The sequence below is a fragment of the Eublepharis macularius genome, chromosome 1 (genome assembly GCF_028583425.1).
Source record: "Eublepharis macularius isolate TG4126 chromosome 1, MPM_Emac_v1.0, whole genome shotgun sequence".
Classification (NCBI taxonomy): Eukaryota; Metazoa; Chordata; class Lepidosauria; order Squamata; family Eublepharidae; genus Eublepharis; species Eublepharis macularius.
This window is the reverse complement of record NC_072790.1, coordinates 23,075,420-23,095,397: the sequence shown is the minus strand read 5'-3', so window position 1 is coordinate 23,095,397 and position 19,978 is coordinate 23,075,420. Positions and strand designations below refer to the sequence as shown.

The 19,978-nt window shown below is 47.3% G+C and overlaps 1 protein-coding gene across 1 annotated transcript in view; it reads left to right on the top strand.

Annotated features, from left to right (window-relative positions):
- Window positions 1-19,978, top strand: part of TRAM2 (translocation associated membrane protein 2) — an 83,312-nt gene that overhangs the window by 39,528 nt on the left and 23,806 nt on the right. Inside the window, exon 2 of the mRNA XM_054977605.1 lies at window positions 18,395-18,458. Coding sequence (XP_054833580.1) covers window positions 18,395-18,458 — 64 coding nt within the window. The remainder of the gene's footprint in view (window positions 1-18,394; window positions 18,459-19,978) is intronic.

Genomic DNA, 19,978 nt, shown 5'->3' with positions numbered 1-19,978 from the left:
AGCTCTGCTCCTTTTGCCCCTGTCAGGTAGATGGCCTTGGGAGACAGGGCTTTTTCTGTGGTGGCACCTCAGTTTATGGGAAAGCTGAACATGTTAAGGTTCCGATGCCTGCTGAGAACCTATTTTTTTAACCCAAGATTTCTGATTATTTTAAAATTTTAATGTGTGATTATAAACATGTGATTATTTTATGCCAGTATTTTAGTGGCTTGTATTGTAAGAGAAAAGAAACTTGGGCAAAGGAACTTGTGTTATGCCATTAATTCCTGAAAGGACCACCGAGGGTCCAAAAGAAACCAGCATTGGTGGCCTCTCCCCCACCTTGTCTACATCCTTCAAGCCCTATGAACACTGAGGGAAAGGCAACTCTTGAGAGCAGAACCACAAGTGATAAAAGGCACAGATTGGACACTTGTCAACTCCCCTCAAGTTTTGATGGGAAATGTAGGCATCCTGGTCTCGCAGCTTCGCTCTCTGACTGCTGTCCAATGGACTTTTCAACTGTCACTTGTCCAACATTCCGCCAAGCTGCCTACATTTCCCATCAAAACTGGAGGGAAGCTGGCAAGTGTCCAATCTGTGCCTTTTGTCACTTGTGGTTCTGCTCTTAGAGACTCCCAAGCCATAGAATCCATATGATAAACTCCTGAGTAGGCAGCCAAAGTCCTGAGGCATTTTCAGTTTGTTTTGGACAGTTTCAGATTTTAAATTGTAAATCACCTTGGAGTTCTTGATAGAAAGGTAATGTATTAAGGTGTCAAATAAATATTGTTTTAATCGCTTGCAAGCCATTTCGAGCACCTTTTTTGGAGGAGTTAGCCATGTTAGTCTGTAGTGGCAAAATAGAAAAGAGTCCAGTAGCACCTTTAAGACTAACCAACTTTATTGTAGCATAAGCTTTCGAGAGCCACAGTTCTCTTCATCAGATGCATCTGACTAAGGGAACTGTGATTCTCAAAAGCTTATGATACAGTAAAGTTGGTTAGTCTTAAAGGTGCTACTGGACTCCTTTCTTTTTTTGGAGGGAAATGCTTAAAAATAATTGTTATTCTTAATTATTGATTACTGCTTTATGTACTTCACATATACCCTCCCCAGCAGGGACCAAAAGTGGCTTAAATTGTTCTCCTCTCTTCCATTTTATCTTTAATAATAATAATATTTGATTTATATACCACCCTTCAGGATGACTTAACACCCATTCAGAGCGGTTTACAAAGTATGCCATTATTATCCCCACAACAACAATCACCCTGTGCGGTGGGTGGGGCTGAGAGAGGTCCTAGAAGCTGTGACTGATCCAAGGTCACCCAGATGGCTTCAAGTGGAGGAGTGGGGAATCAAACCCAGTTCTCCAGATTAGAGTCCCACGCTCTTTACCACTACACCAAACTGGCTTTTTACAAGAACCCTGTGAGGTAGGTTCCTCTGAGAGCATGTGACTGGCCCAGGGCCATCCAGCAAGTTTCCATGGTTGAGTTGGGAGGGGATTCATACTAGGATCTTCCTAGTCCGGTGCTGACCACTACACCACACTGCTATGCTGCTCATCAAGCAAGGTATCTGACAAAGGGAGCTTTGACTGTCTGAAAATCTTGTTGGTCTTTAAGGTTCTGCTGGATTTGAATCAAGTAACCTATTTTTTAAGAAATCATATTTTAAAAAGGCTCAAATACTCTCAATATCACAAAAAGCAGCTCCAGCTAAATTGCTAGCCCCCAGGGACAGTCAGTGGCTCTCCAAGGGGAGGGAGCACACAGCCCCACAGAATTACCACTTCATAGCGATCTAATTATCTATTAGCCAAGGTCTGGCCTCTGTGCGGATCAAAAAATCTACATAAAGGGGCAACACCTGCAACAGTATGCAGTTCTGCAGCGCCAGGGGAGCCCCCTAGTTTGCAGGAAAATATGGCTTTTAAAAATAACTTGGGGACAAGGACCCCCCACACACACCAAAAAAATTAACATCTGTTCATGTACGTAGATCAAGATGAGTAGCTGTGTTGGTCTGTCTGTAGCAGTAGAAAAGAGCAAGAGTCCAGTAGCACCTATAAGACTAACAAAATTAGTGGTAGGGTAGGAGCTTTGGTGAACCACAGCTCACTTCTTCAGATAACTGGCTTACGAAAGCTCTTACCCTTCCACAGATATTGTTAGTTGATGCTACTGGACTCTTGCTCTTTTCTACTGTTCATGTACAGGTATCAGAGCACAAGGAAATGGAGGTTTGGTGTACAGGTACAGGTATCAGAGGTTTGGTGACATTTGGCAGCAACCCCAATTGCCATCTGGAGAAGCTGGTGAGGAGGGAGGGAAATGGAGCTGGAGCTGGTGTGGTAAGAGAAGACAGGCAGCATGTGGGGAGCTGGGCTGGACCCAGAGGTGGGAAAGGAGGCCTGTGAGCAAATTGGGTTTCTCCTGTCCTGAAAGTCCTTTTGGATCTCCATCCTGCTAGAAACAAAAGGACATGTGCAGAAGAGGTAGCATCAGGGCTTTTTTTCAGCGGGAACACGGTGGAATGGAGTTCCAGAACCTCTTTAAAATGGTCACATGGCTGGTGGCCCCGCCCCCTGATCTCCAGACAGAGGGGAGTTGAGATTGCCCTCCGCGCCACTCAGCGGCACGGAGGGCAATCTCAACTCCCCTCTGTCTGGAGATCAGGGGGCAGGGCCACCAGCCATGTGACCATTTTCTCCGAGGGCAATTCACTGAGTTCCACCACCTCTTTTCCCAGAAAAAAAGCCCTGGGTAGCATGCAAGTATGTCCTCTTTCCCCTCATTAACTGTCTCTCAAAAATCTGGATCAGTGTTTTGCAGTGGGGCCTTTGGAGGAACCCCGGCTTGAAAGGCCATAACTTTGAGACAGTCCTTCCTCATTCTGTTATTCTTAGCGGCAGCTTTCAGGAATCCTATTTGTTTCTGTGCCATATGTCAGAAATAGAGCAGTAAACACAATTTGGGATGATGCAGGGCATAGCCCAGGGCAATGCCAATTGCTGCTTTGGGGTCAGGAAGGAATTTCCCTCTAGGCCAGGGATTCTGGGGGCTTTTTTGCCTTCTTGTATGTATGTATGTATGTATTGGCCTTTTGCTGAGCATTGAGCAGGGGTCACTGAGAGTGTGGGGGGTAGTTGCGAATTTCCTGCATTGTGCAGGGGGTTGGACTAGATGACCTTTGGAGATTCCTTCCAGCTATGTGATTCTACAATTCTAGGTTTTTCTATCTCAATCTGTTTGGGAGCCTGGATGCTTGGGCAGGGCCTGGATCCGAATCCTCCCTGATGCCACTTGCGCTGTAGTCTTAAGATAGCAGTGCTTCTCTTATCACTGCTCCACCTTCCTTTTGCATCTACACTAAGACTGAGAGTGGGTGGGATATGCCTTAGCTGTAGCCGGTTCCACTCTCTTGTTCCTGTGGGTATTTCTCCTCCACTCCAAGATGTGGTATTGTTTTGCTCTCCTCTTGTCAGTTTTTTTGCCAGGATATGACTCAGGTTCTTGTGCCAGCCCCAGTTCCAGCTGCTTGAAATCCCTTCTCCCACTTGGCATGTTGGGAAGGACGCAGTGGAGAGGCCAAGGTCTTGTTTGGTTTTGAGAAAGTTGGCTAAAAGTTCCAGCCTCTGCTTTTAATTCTAAATAGCTCCTACATTTCAACCATTGGCTGTCCTGTTTGCATCTCTGCACATGGATTAAAAGCTGTACTTTTTCTGTGGCACGGCGTCTAGAGGGTTTGAACTGCAACCTGAGAATCCGGGGTTCAGATCCCTGCCCAGCTATGAAGCTCAGTGCATGACTGTGGTGGCCCAGTCACTCCTTAGGCCTACCTCCTTGAATGGTTGTGAAGATCAAATGAGGGAGCTTCCTTTTTTAACGTTTTGAGCAGATTTTTGTCCAGAGTGCGTACGTGACTTGATGGGTATACAACAAGGAACTGAAATTTAATATTCTGTTTTATATATATTTTTTCCTTCTTGGACAGTAGTTTCCTAGCTTGTTGTGTTTAATTTTAGGGTCTAGGATTTCTTCCACTTCATAGTGAATATGTCCATCCATTAGCATGCCACTGATCACGTGGGGGAGCCTTTTTTAGAAGACTGGAGTGGAATACTGGGTTGATTTGTTTCAAATTTTTTGGGAGTTCAATTTCTACAGTCACATCATTGATTAACTTCTTTACATGAAAAGGGCCTAGATATCTCGAGCCTAGTTTTTTACTAGGTTGCTCCCCTTTTATGTTTTTGGTAGAGATGTATATAAAATCTCCTAGTTATAGTTTCCATTGCTCTGAGCATTTTTTGTCAGCAATTTTTTTGTAGTCCTCTTTTGCTTTGTCCAAAGTCCTTTGGATGATTCCCCACTGGGAAGTTAACTTAGTCCACCATTCCTCCAGGTCTCCCTCCTGTGAGGAGTTAGGGGTTGCAGAGAAAGGCAAGGCATTTCCTTCATATCCATGTACTATTTTAAATGGTGTGGCTCCTGTTGAGCTATGTACTGAGTTGTTATAAGCATATTCAGCAAAATCAAGAAAACCAACCCAGTCATCTTGTTGATAGTTAATGTAGCATCTTAGAAACTGTTCAAGCACTTCATTTGTGCGTTCGGACTGTCTGTCGGACAGTGGATGATAGGCAGAGCTAATTCCTTGTTCAATCCCCGCGAGTTTAAGGAGCTCCCGCCAGAAGTTGGCAACGAATTGTGGACCTTGGTCAGATATTACCTTATTAGGAAACTAGTGTAGTTTTGCTGCGTGCTTCAGGAACAGGCTGGCTAGCTTCTTAGCTGTAGGAATTGTAGTACAAGGAATGAGCCTGTTTTGAAAAGAGATCCACCACTACTAAAATGACTGTGTGTCCTTTTGAGGGGGGAAGATCAGTAATAAAGTCCATTGAAATCACAGCCCATGGTCTAGGAGCTTTTGGACCCAGTGCAGTACGGCCCCTGTCTGCAGTGGTCGGTCTCCTCGCCCCAGCGTGCTGCTGCATTCTAACAAGTTTTACTACTTGAGTTCTATTTTCGACCTCACGTGCCAACTGGATCCAGCCTGATAGGGTTTGTGGGTCATCCTGCAGTCATGCTCTAGGTAGCAAGTCAGCATTTAATCCATTTTGGAAAAGTTCAGTTTTTACTTCTTCATGGTAGCCCTGTACTTTGGTGGCTAGTTGTCTAAATTCAACAGCGTATTCCCTGACGGTTCTGGACCCCTGACTGATGGTTCTGAGCTTTGTTCTAGCTCTCTCCCTTTCTAGTGGGTCATCAAATTGGGCTTTGAGCGCATATACAAAAGCATTTAATTAATGCAGCTCAGGTGCTCCCATGTTATGCAGGGTCACATACCACTCGGCTGGTGCCCCTTCCATTCGAGATCCCAAGTGACTCACCCAACTGTGTCCCGAAGGGAATAAATGTCCCCTATCTTGGAAAAACTCCATGGCTTGTACTATAAAAAATCCAAGGTTCCTGGGGTTCCCATCAAACATGGCTTCCAATTTGAACCACCCTTGCGGCAATCCCACTATGATAACTCCTGCTCCCTGATACCCCACCGCCTGGTGGATCAGGGCCGCTCCAAAGGGGGGTGGTTGAACGTGTCCCGGCGCCACTTAGGGTATGTGGTAGGCTCCATTTGCTCCATAGTCCATTGGAGCAGCCTGCGGTATCCCTCCGTACTGTGGTTGAAAGGATTGTGCTTGGATTCTTGGGACTCTCTGAGGGAAATTCACTGGAGGACCCCCCACTTGCGGGTGTCCTATTTGTACTCCTTGAGGGACGTTCATTTGAGGACCCCCCACTTGCAGGTGTCCTGCTTGTACTCTTGTCCCTGTTGGGACAATGATGGGGGTTCCTTGTGGTTGGCCTGGTTGGGGTACTCTCATCCCACTGACAGCAACCAATGCCCCTGTGCTTGCTTGAACTTGAACTGGTAGGTTCCTTGACACTCACATCCCCATTGTGGCACTTGGTGCCCCTGCGCCTCTCACGATCGGAGGTATGGTCAAAGGCTGTGGGGCCCCTCTTGACTGGGTCCCCCCTTGTTGGATCCTCACTCCCCCCTGGGGTGGTAAAGTGGAAATTGTCGGTACTGGTAGGGGAGTTTGACTGTAAGTTCGTTGGCACTCTCATCCCCATTGTGGTAGTTGGCGCCCCTGCGCTGCCCGCAATCGCGGGAACGGACAACGATTGTGCTCTCCCATGCAGACCCATCCCTACTCCCCAGGATGGTATATTTGGTGCAGTCACTGGGGGGGAGGGTGGTATGATACTCCTTCCCTCTATTCCTGTTGCTACTACTGGAACCTGTGCAATTAAGGGAACCCTTTAGTCATCCACGAACTGCGCGGGAGTCATTAAAACTGCTCTTCCCCTTTCCAGCGGTACAATCCCTGCAAAGTCTATTGGTTCTTGCCCAGTTTGCGAGACTCTCCCCCACTGTGGCAGGAGAGGGGGGTCTCTGACTCCCTGCTAGCTCCTGTTATTATCCTCGCCAGTGCCTCCAGCACACTTATGTTCCCTTGTTCTTTGAGGAGGTTCCGTTCCCATTCTTGTTGTTTCCTCATGGCATGAGCTAGTTCCTCTTGAGTTGGATGCATCCCATCTCTCTCAATTTGCGGTGTCTGGCCCCCGATAGTGATTTCTGGCCCGGCCGCCCCTTCTAAGTCGCTTGATTCCAGGGATTCCGTCTCTTCCTTGACGGTATAATCCACCAAAGCGTGTTTGTTATCAGGGGTTAATCCACGGTCTTTGTACATCCGGCAACACCGATTGTGTTGCTTTATCCTGCGGCGCAGGTAGCTGTGGCGTCTGGCCCCAATCCTGGTGTGTTGGCCCGGCCACAGCCCCCAGCTCACAGGTATCCAAAGGATCTGTTCCTGGGTTAATGGCCACCCCATGATATTCCACGGCATTGCCAAGGGGTAATCCAGGGTCCCCCAATATTTGTAATTCCTCCGATGTCTCTTGCAGGAAGCGGGACTCTTCGGTCTCCTCCATTTGCAGTGGCCTCAAGCTCCATCCCGCGTGGGTCAGTAAAACGGCAGCCCTCCTTGCCGTTGGCTCTCCAACATAACCGTATAGTTCAAGGGAATGTTGAAAGTATATTGTTCCACGGCGTTGCATCCTCTCTGCCGTTATGGATCTGCGAGGGCTCCACTCACGCGTGGTTGGCAGATTCCATTGTTGGTAGGTAGATCCGGCTTTGGGGATCGCTCCCAGTTCATGATACATTGGGAGGGTTCCTGCAGTACTGAGTCCCCTCATAGCAGAGATATTATGGTCCATTAGATAGTCCAAGCGGGTATGGGTCATAGGTACCAGCTTTCTGGAGGTCCTCTCCAGCGTTGCACCCAGTCCCGGTTGAGTGTGTCAGACCTGTGGCTAGATAATGTCCTTACTCCAGACTACCTTCTGCAATCAGACAAAAGCCCGTTGTTTTAAAAAGTTTACTGAAGAAAGAATGCATTATAGTCCACGAGCCTGAATACAATATTCAGGATGGTACATGTGAATTGTTACCAATGACAGGCAAAGCATGAGGTACAAAGTAACAGATCCCAGCAGGCCCAGCCTCCCCCCACAGTTCTCATAACAATCCCTTTGAAGCTCGGAAAGCGAAAGTCCTTCGAGGCTGGAACAGTGGTAGCCAAAACATTCCTCCTCAGGGAGATAGCTGCCTGGGAACATCCTGGCACCTGTGAAGAAAGCACTCATAATACTGGAAGGATTAAAATGGAGTCTCTTTGGCAATAGCATACATACAAGCATTCTGAACATGACATTCTGCCCCCTCTAAGATGCTCCCCCCCCAGGTTTATGAGGATAGCGATTATGGAATGCCCTGACAAGTCTTGGGGCATGAACATGCACGGAGTTCACCCATTCATCAAACCCAGAGTCAAAGTCCTTCCACCTGATGAGGTAAAAGAGCTGATTTCGTTTCAATTTAGAGTCCAAAATTTGCTGCACTTCGTAATGGGTTTGATCAACAATTAGAGTTGGAATAGGAGGGGCACGGGAGTGCCATTGGTCTGCTGGAGGAGCTCGTTTCAACAGGCTGACATGGAAAGTATCATGCACGTAACGTAAATTCTTTGGTAAATCTAAGGCGACAGTCACTTTGTTGATTACTTTACGAACCGGAAAAGGTCCTAGGAATTTCAGAGCCAATTTGCGGCTGGTTTGGGTTACTTTCAGATTCTTTGTGGAAAGATATACAAGGTCCCCGGGTTGTAAATCCCATTCAGCCACACGGTGGCGGTCAGCATACTTTTTGTAATCCTGTTTGGCTTTGTTGAGATGTTTTTTAATTTGAGTCCATTGTTGAGCAGCTTCCCCCCACCATTCGGTGACGTCTCGGGATGCTGAAGTAGAAGGGGGGAGCGCATCAAACGGGAAGGGTTTGAAGTGGAATCCATAAACTACTTTGAAGGGAGTTTCTCCCGTGGAGGCATGCACACTGTTATTGTAAGAAAATTCTGCCAAAGGGAGCAAATCGACCCAATTGTCTTGCTGGAAATTAATATAACAGCGGAGGAATTGTTCTAATAATTGATTAGTTTTTTTCTGATTGTCCATCAGTTTGAGGATGATGGCTTGAACTTAAACCTTGTTCAATACCCAGTAGTTGTAAAAGCTCCCGCCAGAAGTTGGCAACGAATTGTCTGCCGCGATCCGAAATCACCTTTGACGGAAAAGAATGTATTTTTACAATATGTTTCAGGAATATATCAGCTAATTTTCGAGCGGATGGTATAGTGGTACAAGGTATAAAATGAGCTTGCTTGGAGAATAAATCCACTACGACTAAAATACAGTTGTGCCCCTTGGAGGGGGGTAAATCAGTAATAAAGTCCATAGATATTACTTCACATGGTCTGCTTGGTGTTTCTAAAGGTTGCAATAGTCCTGGTGGTTTGCCTTTGCGGGATTTGGCACTGAGGCAAACGGGGCAAGACGCTACATATTGGGAAATGTCTTTGTGCATGCCTGGCCACCAAAACTGTCGTTGTACTAAATGAAGTGTTTTTAAGTACCCATAGTGTCCTGCCGTAGGGGCATCGTGACAGCGTTGTAAAACTTCCTTCCTTAAACTTTTGGGTACATAGAAGCGGTCTCCCCAAAGCCATTCCCCTTTTTCGGATTGTTGCAGTTTGTCTTTGGGCACGTCCCCCCCTCCTTTTCCACTTCAGTTTTCAGTTTTAGTCTCCACCCCTGATCGGGTTGAGGGGATTGGGTCGTGCGGCTGCGCGTGGTCACCCCCCCCCTAATTGCGTAGGCGAAAAGACGGTGTCTACTGTCTCCTCCCTTTTGCTCTTGTGCTGGGGCATGCATGATAGAGCATCGGCCAGAAAATTAGTTTTGCCCGGTAAAAAGTTCAATGTGAAATTGAATTTAGAAAAGTATTCCGCCCATCACAGCTGTTTGGCATTTAGTCTTCGGGGGCTGCGTAGGGCTTCTAAGTTTTTATGGTCTGTCCAAACCTCGAAAGGATGGCGGGCTCCTTCTAACCAATGTCTCCAATTAGTGAGAGCTGCTTTTACAGCAAAAGCCTCCTTTTCCCAAACATTCCAATTTCTTTCTGCTTCGGAAAACTTTCGGGAAAGGAAGGCACAGGGCTTGAGTTTTCCGTCCTCCCCCCTTTGTAAAAGTACGCCTCCAATTGCGGTGTCGCTGGCATCGACCTGCACTACAAAGGGGTGATTTTCATCGGGGTGTTGCAGAACGGGTTCTGAAACAAATTGTGTTTTGAGGTGGTTGAATGCGGCTTGGCATTCTGGTGTCCAAGGCAATTTGGCACTCTGTTTTTTGGCTTGGTCCCCCTTGTCTTTGGTTTTTAACAGTTCGGTTAGGGGGAGTGTAATTTGAGCAAAGTTGGCAATGAACTCTCTATAGAAGTTAGCAAATCCCAGAAAGGATTGTAGTTCTTTGCGGGTAGCGGGGGTTTGCCAATTTTTTACTGCTTGTATTTTGCCCGGGTCCATTTTCAAGCCATCTTTGGAGATGCAGTAGCCCAAATAAGTGAGTTCTGTCTTGTGGAACTCACATTTAGATAGCTTGATGGGCAGTTTGTTACACATTAGAGTGGTCAAGACCTTTTTAACCAGTTCTACGTGTTCCTCTTCAGTCTCCGAATAGATTAAAACATCATCTAGGTACACCACGATTCCTTTGTATAAAAATTCATGCAGTACTTCATTGATCATGGACATGAAAACCGAGGGGGCCCCGGCCAGGCCAAATGGCATAAGTAAATATTCATACTGGCCGAGAGGCGTGTTAAAAGCGGTTTTCCATTCATCCCCTGCCCTGATACGAACATGGAAGTAAGCGTCTTTCAAATCCAATTTCGTAAAGACCTTACCTTGAGCCACGACGTTGAGTAGATCTCTGATGAGCGGGATGGGATATGCGTTGCTGGAAGAGACAGCGTTAAGTCCCCGAAAATCCGTACACAGTCTTAAGCCCCCATCTTTCTTTTTGACGAAGAGCACTGGCGCGGCATGGGGGCTGTTCGCGGGTCGAATGAATCCTCTCTGAAGATTGGTGTCAATGAACTTGCGGAGTTCTTCCCTTTCATTAGGGCTCATGGGATATAGCCGGCCCTTGGGCAGTGAGGCGCCCGGTAAAATTTCCACAGCACAGTCCGTCCTCCTATGAGGAGGTAAAGTATTAGCTTCTTCTTCTGTGAAGGCTTGAGTGTAAGCTCTGTATTGCTTGGGTATTTGGTTGATTTCTTCCTGGGTGAGGAGAGCAGTTTCAGTGAGGGTAGGATTGGTACCCCAATTCTGATCCCAACGATGACTTTTGCACGCATCATGGGTGAACGTGATGCTTCCCTCTGCCCAGTTGATGTAGGGGTTGTGATCACACAGCCATCGGCTTCCCAGGATCAAGGGGTATTTGGCGGTGGCACTAATAACGAATGATCTTACTTCCCAATGTTGTCCCATGCCGGTTATGACCAGAGTGGTTTCAGTAGTGACTGGATTCATGTTAGTGCCATCCATTTGCTCAAAAATGACAGGCGTTTCCAATTCTTTAATAGGAAGTACTAGTCCATTCACTAGGGCTGGTGCAATAATGTCTCTGGAGCAACCCGAGTCTATTAGAGCTTGCACACGGATGTGCATTCTTCTATCTGGATTCACTAAGGTTACCGGTATGAAGAGTATGGACCCTTGGAGTCTGTTCGAAATAGGATCAGACTGAGATTTGATCTGCCGTTTGGGTCCTTTTACGACAGATCCATTTCGTTTCCCGAGGTGGGACTCTCTGGATTCTCCTCCCCGGTTAGGACGGTTGGATCATATTCCATAACTTCTTCCAGCTCTAACCCTCTTTCGGGAAGGTTTCTCTGAGGAGCTCCTCTGCCTCTCGCTGTTCTATGAGCTGGTGTTGTGCGCGGTGGTGCCTGGTAGGTTGCGGGGGCTGGACGTCTTAGTTGGAGCGGAGGTCTTTGCACAGGCCGGTACGGGCATTGCGCCGCAAAATGACCACTTTGGCCACACTGCAGGCACAACCCTTGTTGCCATCTAGCATCTCTCGCTCCGCGAGTAGCATATCCAGCACCTCTGCCTCCTCTAACAAGAACTGAGGAGCGCCTTTGTCCCGTATGCTGTTGTTGTTCCACTAAACGAACTTCTAGCATGCGGTTTTCTACTTCACAAGTTAATTGGATCCATCCTAGTAGGGTGGGAGGATTATCTTGCATAAGGGCTCTATCCAACAGTCTAGGATTTAAGCCCTTTTTGAACAAAATTATCTTGGTGGATTCCTCACACCTTGGGCATTTAGCGGCCAGTTGTCGGAATTTTGTAACATAGTCTCTAGCCGACATACTGCCTTGCCTAATCGACTGTAATTCAGTCCGGGCTCTAGTTTCTTCTAGAGGGTCTTCATATTGGGCTCGGAGTGCATCCACTAGCCCTTGAAGAGTATTCAATTCGGGGGCACCAATATCATAAAGTCCTACATACCAGTCTGCAGCTTTGCCTTGGAGTCTCGACCCCAGGTGTTCGATTTGACTGGCCTCGCTTCCGAAAAGATGTCCCCACCGATTAAAGAATTGCACCGCTTGCACAAGGAAAAATCCCAACTTGGATGGATCTCCATCAAAAGTAGCTTCCAATTTCACCCAGCCCATGGGGAGTTCTTGCCTGGGAGCCGGCATCGGGTATACCTCGAGCGGGGCGGGTTGCAAAGGAGGCTGTTGCGGCGCTGGCAGTGGTGGCAATGGAGGTTGTTGAGGGTAAGGCTGGGGTTGTCGTGGAGGAGGTCCCCCCGGGATCGGTTGGGGAGGACCTCTAGGCACGGGTTGTAACGGCGCTGGTCGTAGCGGTGCTGGCTGGACTGGCGGTGTGCCTCGAGGCGTCGGCAATCTGGGCGCCGGTAATAGAGGAGTGGGGATCGGCCCTTGGGGTGCCGGTTGTAATGGGGATGGGTGAGGAAAAATGGGTTGAAGAGGTACCGGAGTTCCTCCAGGAATTGGCTGACTTGGTATTGTGGCCCCCCTCGGCCCCGGCGTTTGGTGTGGCTGGGGAATAGTACCTCTACCAATAATGCTCGTCCCCGGGATGATTCGCGGCGTAACCCCTCTCGGTAGACTTGGTGGCTCACTCTCTTGGGTCGTGGGTGGAGGCGCTATAGGGGAAGCGGGCCTCATGGGACGTCCTGGTTCCCCGCCTCCTCCGCCGGTTCTGTTGTCATCTGGTGTGATCGGATGTTCGGGACGGGGGTCTTCTGGACACGGGTCTTCTGGAAAGGGTCCTTCCCCGGTTTCAGACTCAGAATCTCCAGTTTCCGGTGGCTGTTGCGGCCACGGTTGGATAGGGCCCTCAGGGCGGGGCACAAGGCTTTGTAAAGTAGACAAACTTTGACTGATGTCTGGTAGACCAGCTGGCGGTTCACGTCCACTGTCCCCCACCACGAGTACAGATAGCAGGTGGACGGCGTGAGCTAAACTTTCTTCCATGCTTGCTAGTCTGGTCTCCAAAACTTGCACTCTATCTGGATTCTCCACCTCCTGTTCGGTGTACCCAGTAGCCTGCGAGGTTGGCACATATTCGGCATGTGGTCTCGTGGCTTGCGTCGGTTGCCCAGGCAGGGTTTCTTCCAAGCCTTGTTCTTCTTGAGATCTTGCAGCTAAGATCCCTTTCGCCAAACCAGTGATTGCTGAAATCCCAGAGTCAATTGCAATCGTTCTGCTTTGAAGCTGCACCCACTGGTGCTCACTTACATCCTGTTGCCCCGACCACGGGGTAACTTCTGAATAATCCCAGCTTAAATGCCACGGCGGGACGTCTCCCACTCCGTTTGCTCGGTCGTCCTGTTCCAGTAGAGCCACGGTTGGCTGCTGGCGTGCTCGGGTATCGATTCTAAACTTTGCCGTCTGTCCGGAGGTTGCGTGAACATCGTACTAGCTCTTCGTTCCCTCGTCTCCCTTGGTCTCGCACCCCACTGCGTCGGGGTGGGTAAGGAAAACAGTGGTTCGGCTGTAGCTCTAGGCCGGGTATCTGCACTGCTGGGAGCGAGAGTGTAGAGCGTAGTAACAGAGGAGCCGTTGCCTCTTGGTATGGGTCCTTGAGGTTCCAATCCTTGAGAGCCGGGGGAGGCATACGGATCAAACAAAGGGTCCCTGACTGGGACTGCTTTGGAGTCCGTCTGATCCGGCTTAGGCATTGGAAAATGTTGATTGGTAACAAAATGTCAGACCTGTGGCTAGATAATTTCCTTACTCCAGACTACCTTCTGCAATCAGACAAAAGCCCGTTGTTTTAAAAAGTTTACTGAAGAAAGAATGCATTATAGTCCACGAGCCTGAATACAATATTCAGGATGGTACATGTGAATTGTTACCAATGACAGGCAAAGCATGAGGTACAAAGTAACAGATCCCAGCAGGCCCAACCTCCCCCCACAGTTCTCATAACAATCCCTTTGAAGCTCGGAAAGCGAAAGTCCTTCGAGGCTGGAACAGTGGTAGCCAAAACATTCCTCCTCAGGGAGATAGCTGCCTGGGAACATCCTGGCACCTGTGAAGAAAGCACTCATAATACTGGAAGGATTAAAATGGAGTCTCTTTGGCAATAGCATACATACAAGCATTCTGAACATGACAGAGTGATGGGATCCTCTGGCTCTGTTGGCCCCAGCTCAGGCTCTAAAGACAGGAAACCGGTAGCCATTATCCAAGGGTTGCAGGTACAGAGGAAGAAGAAAGATTCCTATCAAAATGTCAGGCTACGGATGACAGGATATGGCAGACAGATCCCTGGACCATTGCAGCAAGACACAGGTTCTTGGTTAAATGGCTTTTATTCAGAAATCTGATCATTGCCATATATATGTCCATAGGACTACTCAGAAGCAAGGTAAGCATCTAAGCAGCAAGAGTAAAAGTTGACAGGAATGACATCATGTGTGAGAGACTTCTCTTTTAACATTCAAGTCTGCTCCTTTTCCCCCTCCCAATCATAAACAAGATTTTGGCGCTCTTTTTGTGTGAGAACATTTCACATATTTGTAATATCAAGGTGAGTCACTAGGAAGCAAGACATAGCAAAGTCTGAGAGGGAGTAGCATACAAGGTCAGAAACACCGGAAGCTGTTACACTCCATTAGATAAACACCTGTGAAGGCCTGTGAAAGAAATAGTTATGACATTGGTAAAATGACATTGAGTTCCATCAGGATACATTGGTTCAGCACAGAAGGATCACTAAAAGTGGCATGGATGGGGCTCAGACATGACACTACTGACATCTTATTTATCTTTTATCTTTTCTTAACTGAGTTTCCTTCTTTACAGACTGGGTTCCCTATTTGCTTTAACCTATACCTTTTGTGATTTCTGTCCCAAAAGATCTGTTAATCTTTGGGGGATTGTCCTTATCAAAATATAGCTCAGATACATGGCATCTCAATATAGCATCTTCCCTTATATTGAAATATTGTAGATTACGATGCTCTCAAACATCAGAATATCTAATAAACCACTCTCAATTCCAGTACAAATTCTGAAATCAACTGACCGTACGCACTTTGGCCTGTACTGCCTTCTTCAGTGGCCATTGATCAATTGAGACACACACTGATAAATTGCTACTTACTATTTTTGGAATTAGGTTGGGATAATTTTGGGACTGGATATAGTCTGGGAGATACTATGATGGTAGCAAGGGCCAACTTATCATTGATTTGGGGATAGTTGGTTGTTGTGGATTTTCCGGGCTGTATAGCCGTGGTCTTGGCATTGTAGTTCCTGATATCAGGAACTACAATGCCAAGACCACGGCTATACAGCCCGGAAAATCCACAGCAACCGTCGTTCTCCAGCCGTGAAAGCCTTCGACAATACATCGATTTGGGGATAGTTTGATTTGGGCTAAAACTGCTGTTTTCCAGCAGCTGTGGTTTAAACTCAGATGGCAACCTGAAACGCCTAGACAAATCTCTCAGTCTTGTACCATGCAGCACTTTGGGAAGTGCTTTGTAGGGCATGCCCAGACATCTCCAAATCTCGTACTGTATATATTCTCCCCTCCCCGCCTCCCACTCTGGGTAGATTGCAGTACTCATGCTAGAAAGATGAGGGATCAATAATTTTAAAATCATAGGGCCTGAATACGTGTTTAAATAACAGGTTTTTGTTGTTGTTGTTTGAAAATTGATGCTTTCTAATTTTGGAAGGATAAGGAATTTAAGGACACACCCATGAGGCAGCCTTATCTTATATCTCTTACATGGACGGCCTGGACAGCAGGGACTTGAATTGGGAATAAAAAAGACCTTGGCTGTGTAGAAGGGATTCTCAAGTTTAATAGACAGCTCTCCTTTGCACAATGCAATCCTAAGCAGAGTTACTCCAGTCTAAGCCCCTTGGGGTCAGTGGGCTTAGACTGGCATAACTCTGATTGCAGTGGTAATCTCCAGCCCCTTTTCTCTTCCCCCATCTCTATCCCGAGTTTCCCCGCATGCAGAGGGGTGGATTCCCATTTCTGACCCTGCGCAGCTCCTAGGAGACACTCAATATATATTGAAAGTTTTGTCATTCTGATTTATTGCCCCCCAATGCAAAGACAGGCCATTCTTTATCCTGAAGGACTTGTCATTCATAGACCCATCAGTAGAGGGTTGGAACTCCTTTGGAAGTTGCTCTAATAGCTGAAGTTTCATATGCTGTAGAGAACCTTATTAAAGTTCCTTCTAATGAGGCTGTGCAGTAGAATGCAATCCCAAATGGCTGCAGGGCTGCTGTTCTTTCTTTTACTCCATTTGTTGTATTTCTTTTTATCGTTTCACCTTAATTACTTTGATATTTGCTTAGTATTCTTATTTTATGCTTTTTGTAAGCCACCCGGAGTGCTTTTTAAGTAGAAGGGTGGGATATAAACCTTCTATATAAGCAGGGCTTTTTTTCAGGGGGAAAGCGGGGGAACGGAGTTCCGGAACCTCTTGAAAATGGTCACATGGCTGGTGGCCCCGCCCCCTGATCTCCAGACAGAGGGGAGTTGAGATTGCCCTCCGCACCGCTGAGCGGCACAGAGGGCAATCTAAACTCCCCTCTGTCTGGAGATCAGGGGGCGGGGCCACCAGCCACGTGACCATTTTCTCCGAGGGCAACCCACTGAGTTCCACCACCTCTTTTCCCAGAAAAAAAGTCCTGTATATAAGTAAATCAAGTCCTTATGGTTTTTAAAAAAAACTTGTGCAGAATAGCATGTTAGCCCTTTGCTCTGTGTTCATCCACAGAAACGCTCTGGCGTTTGATACTGCAGTATAAATTTCTGACATGGTGGTAAATCGTGATTCGTAAAGCAGAATAAGTTCCTTATGGCTGAGTATTATCTTCTGGAGACCATCTCGGTGTTCTTGCATGTCCTCGATCCTGGACTTGCGTGAATGAGAGAATCTCAGTTTTTTCCCCCATAAAATTTCAAAATTGAGGAAGACTTTATAGATCCATGTTTGTGTGTGCTGATTCTTTCAGTGAATGGTGCCATACACATGAAGCTGCCTTATACTAGCTGTGTGCACTCAGTGCCTCTCTATGTGCTTCAGCGCAGATAGGGAACAGGCGAGAGCGCATTGTTCCCACCCCCTGCCTCCGCATAGTCGGGAGTGTGGTGCCTGTGGGCAGAGAAAGTGTATGTAGGTATGCTTCCTCTTCGTGATCAGGAATGTGCGGAAAGTAGCATCGTCGGGTTGTGCAGGGACAGGGTGACTTACAATTAGGAATGTTTTCCACTTGGTGTTTTTCAGTTGTGGAACAGCTTTCCCAAGGAGTTTGGGAGGAGTTGTCCCTGGCTGCATTTAGGATATAAAGCTGCTCTGTTTCAAAGGAACTCGGTTGACATCTTAGGGCATTTTTATGTCAGCATTCATTAGGGTTTCCTGTATCTTCTCTGTGGCCTAGGGCAAGTAGTTGATATTCTTTTTTTACTGTTGTTAGTTAATTAGTTTTTAATATTGATTAGTTTTAAATTGTGGCCGTTGAAGTCAGTCAGTCTGTTTGCTGTCCGCTGCCTTGGTCTCCTTGTGGGAAGTGGCGTATGGAAGGTGGAGTGTGTGTGTGTGTGTGTGTGTATTGACCTGAGCTCCCTCAATAAGAACTGCTACATAAAACCTGGTAAACAACAGTTAAGATAGAGAGGTAGGGTGGATGTACGAAGGGTGTAGTGTAGTGGTTAAGAGTGCCGGGATGCTAATCGGGAGAACTGGGTTTGATTCCCCGCTCCTCCACTTGAAGTCAGCTGGGTGACCTTGGGTCAGCCACAGCTCTCTCAGAGCTCTCTCAGCCTCACCCACCTCACAGACTGTTTGTTGTGGAGATAATAATGGCATACTTTGTAAACCGCTCTGAGTGGGCGTTAAGTTGTCCTGACGGGCGGTATATAAATCGAATGTTGTTATTGTAAGGTGATTGTAACAGATTCTTCAACATGAACTCATATAGGTGCAGGAATAAACTCGCACATATGAATCCACCTTATACTGAATTAGAATTATTGGTCTATCGAGGTGCAGCTGGCTTTTGGGGGAGGTCATTCTCATCACGTGCTACTTGGTCCTTTTAACTGGAATTGCTGGGGATTGAACCTGAGACCTTCTGCATGCCAAACAAATGCTCTCCTACTGACCGATGGCCCCTCCGCTAAATTTAAGTTGACTCTTTACAGCTGTTGAGCAACAGATGAAGTTGGCAACACCTTGTTTTTCCGACCACCTCCGGGATAGGATGGTAGAGTCGGGGAGGCTTCGTGATCAGTTGGTTCTTTTCCACCTCTGTGATTGTCAGTAATGTTTTGAGGGTTGGAGGAAAATAAGTCTCTCTTATCACATGGTTTCCTTTGTTGAGATTTTCAAGCAAATTAACCCAGGGATTTGTTTTGTCTCTTCAGGTTACAGCCAAGACTGCCTTCTTGTTTATCTTACCTCAGTATAACGCTAGTGTGCCTACAGCAGGTGAGTGATGCAGTGAGTAACCCCAGGGCACCTTCTCTTCATGATCTATGCTAGTGGTCAAGCTAGGGTTGCTAGGCTGAGCCTGATAACCAGCAGGAAAATTGGAGGATGAGGAGGGGGGGGCAGTGAGTGACCTCAGCTGTGTTGCAAACATCAGTACATCGCTTCCAGATACAACCTGCAAATGACAAAGGTCAGCTCTAGGAATTGAAAAAAAACTCTATGGTAAAATTCTATGAGTTTACCATAAAGTCTCTTGTGATTCCTAGAGCTACCCATTGTCTCTTCTGAGCTGTACTCAGAAGTGATGTATCAGCACAGAGGCCTACATCATTTTAATGTTTATTTTTCTCCTGCTGCTGCTTGAGAAAACTGTGTTTTGGGATGATTTTTAAAGAGTTGCCCCTGACATGACCCGTTGTTTCTGGGTTGCCCCAGAAATGACATCATCAATGGAGGACGCAGGTTTGTACATGCCCTACTTGTCTGCTCTCCCCGTTCTGGACACCTTTTCCCTCTGCTGGACAGGTGAGCACTGGTGAGGACTGCATGTGAGGGCGAGGGATCCCCCGCCATAGCGGGGGGGGGGGGGGCTGGCAGCACTTCAGAGAATGCTGGAAGGAAAGCCAATCTGATACTAAGGTTGGCTGTGCTGAGTGTGACTTGTCATCTTTCAGAGCGCCCCCCATAATCATTTTAAATTATTTTGTTTTGCACATGTATGTAAGAAATGTGGGCCCATGCAGTTAGAATGGCTAACAGGGCTGTGTTAGTTCCTTCTTTGGCACCCTGAATAGCTGGTTGTCACTTGGGCCTAGAGGAAGTCAAACTTGGAAGGGGCCCCCTCCCGTCTCGATTTGTGTACTCCCAGTGGCAGAGCCTGGGGGGCAGAGGGTTCCAGACTCCACCAGGGCTCCCATGCCCCTAAAAGCAATTGATGGGCGGAGAGCAGAGGAAATATTTGAAAGGCCCTTTAAATATTTGAAAGGCTGTCATTTGGAGGAGGGCAGGGAGATGTTCCAGTTGGCAGCAGAGGGTAGGACGCGAAGCAATGGGCTAAAACTACATGCACAAAGGCACCGGCTGGATATTCGGAAAAACTTTTCACAGTCAGAGTAGTTCAAAAGTGGGATCAGCTGCCTAGGGAGGTGGTGAGCTCCCCCTCACTGGCAGTTTTCAAGAAGAGGCTGGATGAATACTTGTCAGAGATGCTTTAGGCTGATCCTGCACTGGGCAGGGGGTTGGACTAGATGGTCTGTATGGCCCCTTCCAACTCTGTGATTCTATGAAATTATCTCTCCTGACCCAGATCTCCCCCCCCCCACCAAGGCACTGTTAAGTTCTAGGGACCTTAAGCAGACCAGTTTCTCCATCGGCCCCTGTTTTTGCTTTCCCCCTTAACTTTTCCTCATTCTGACCCCAGCCAGGCTGTTTCAGCCATGCATGTGGGTCTTTTTAATTTGCAAAGTAAATATCTCTATGCCTATCTTAAAATTTCTGCATCCTTGGAAGATTCTCTG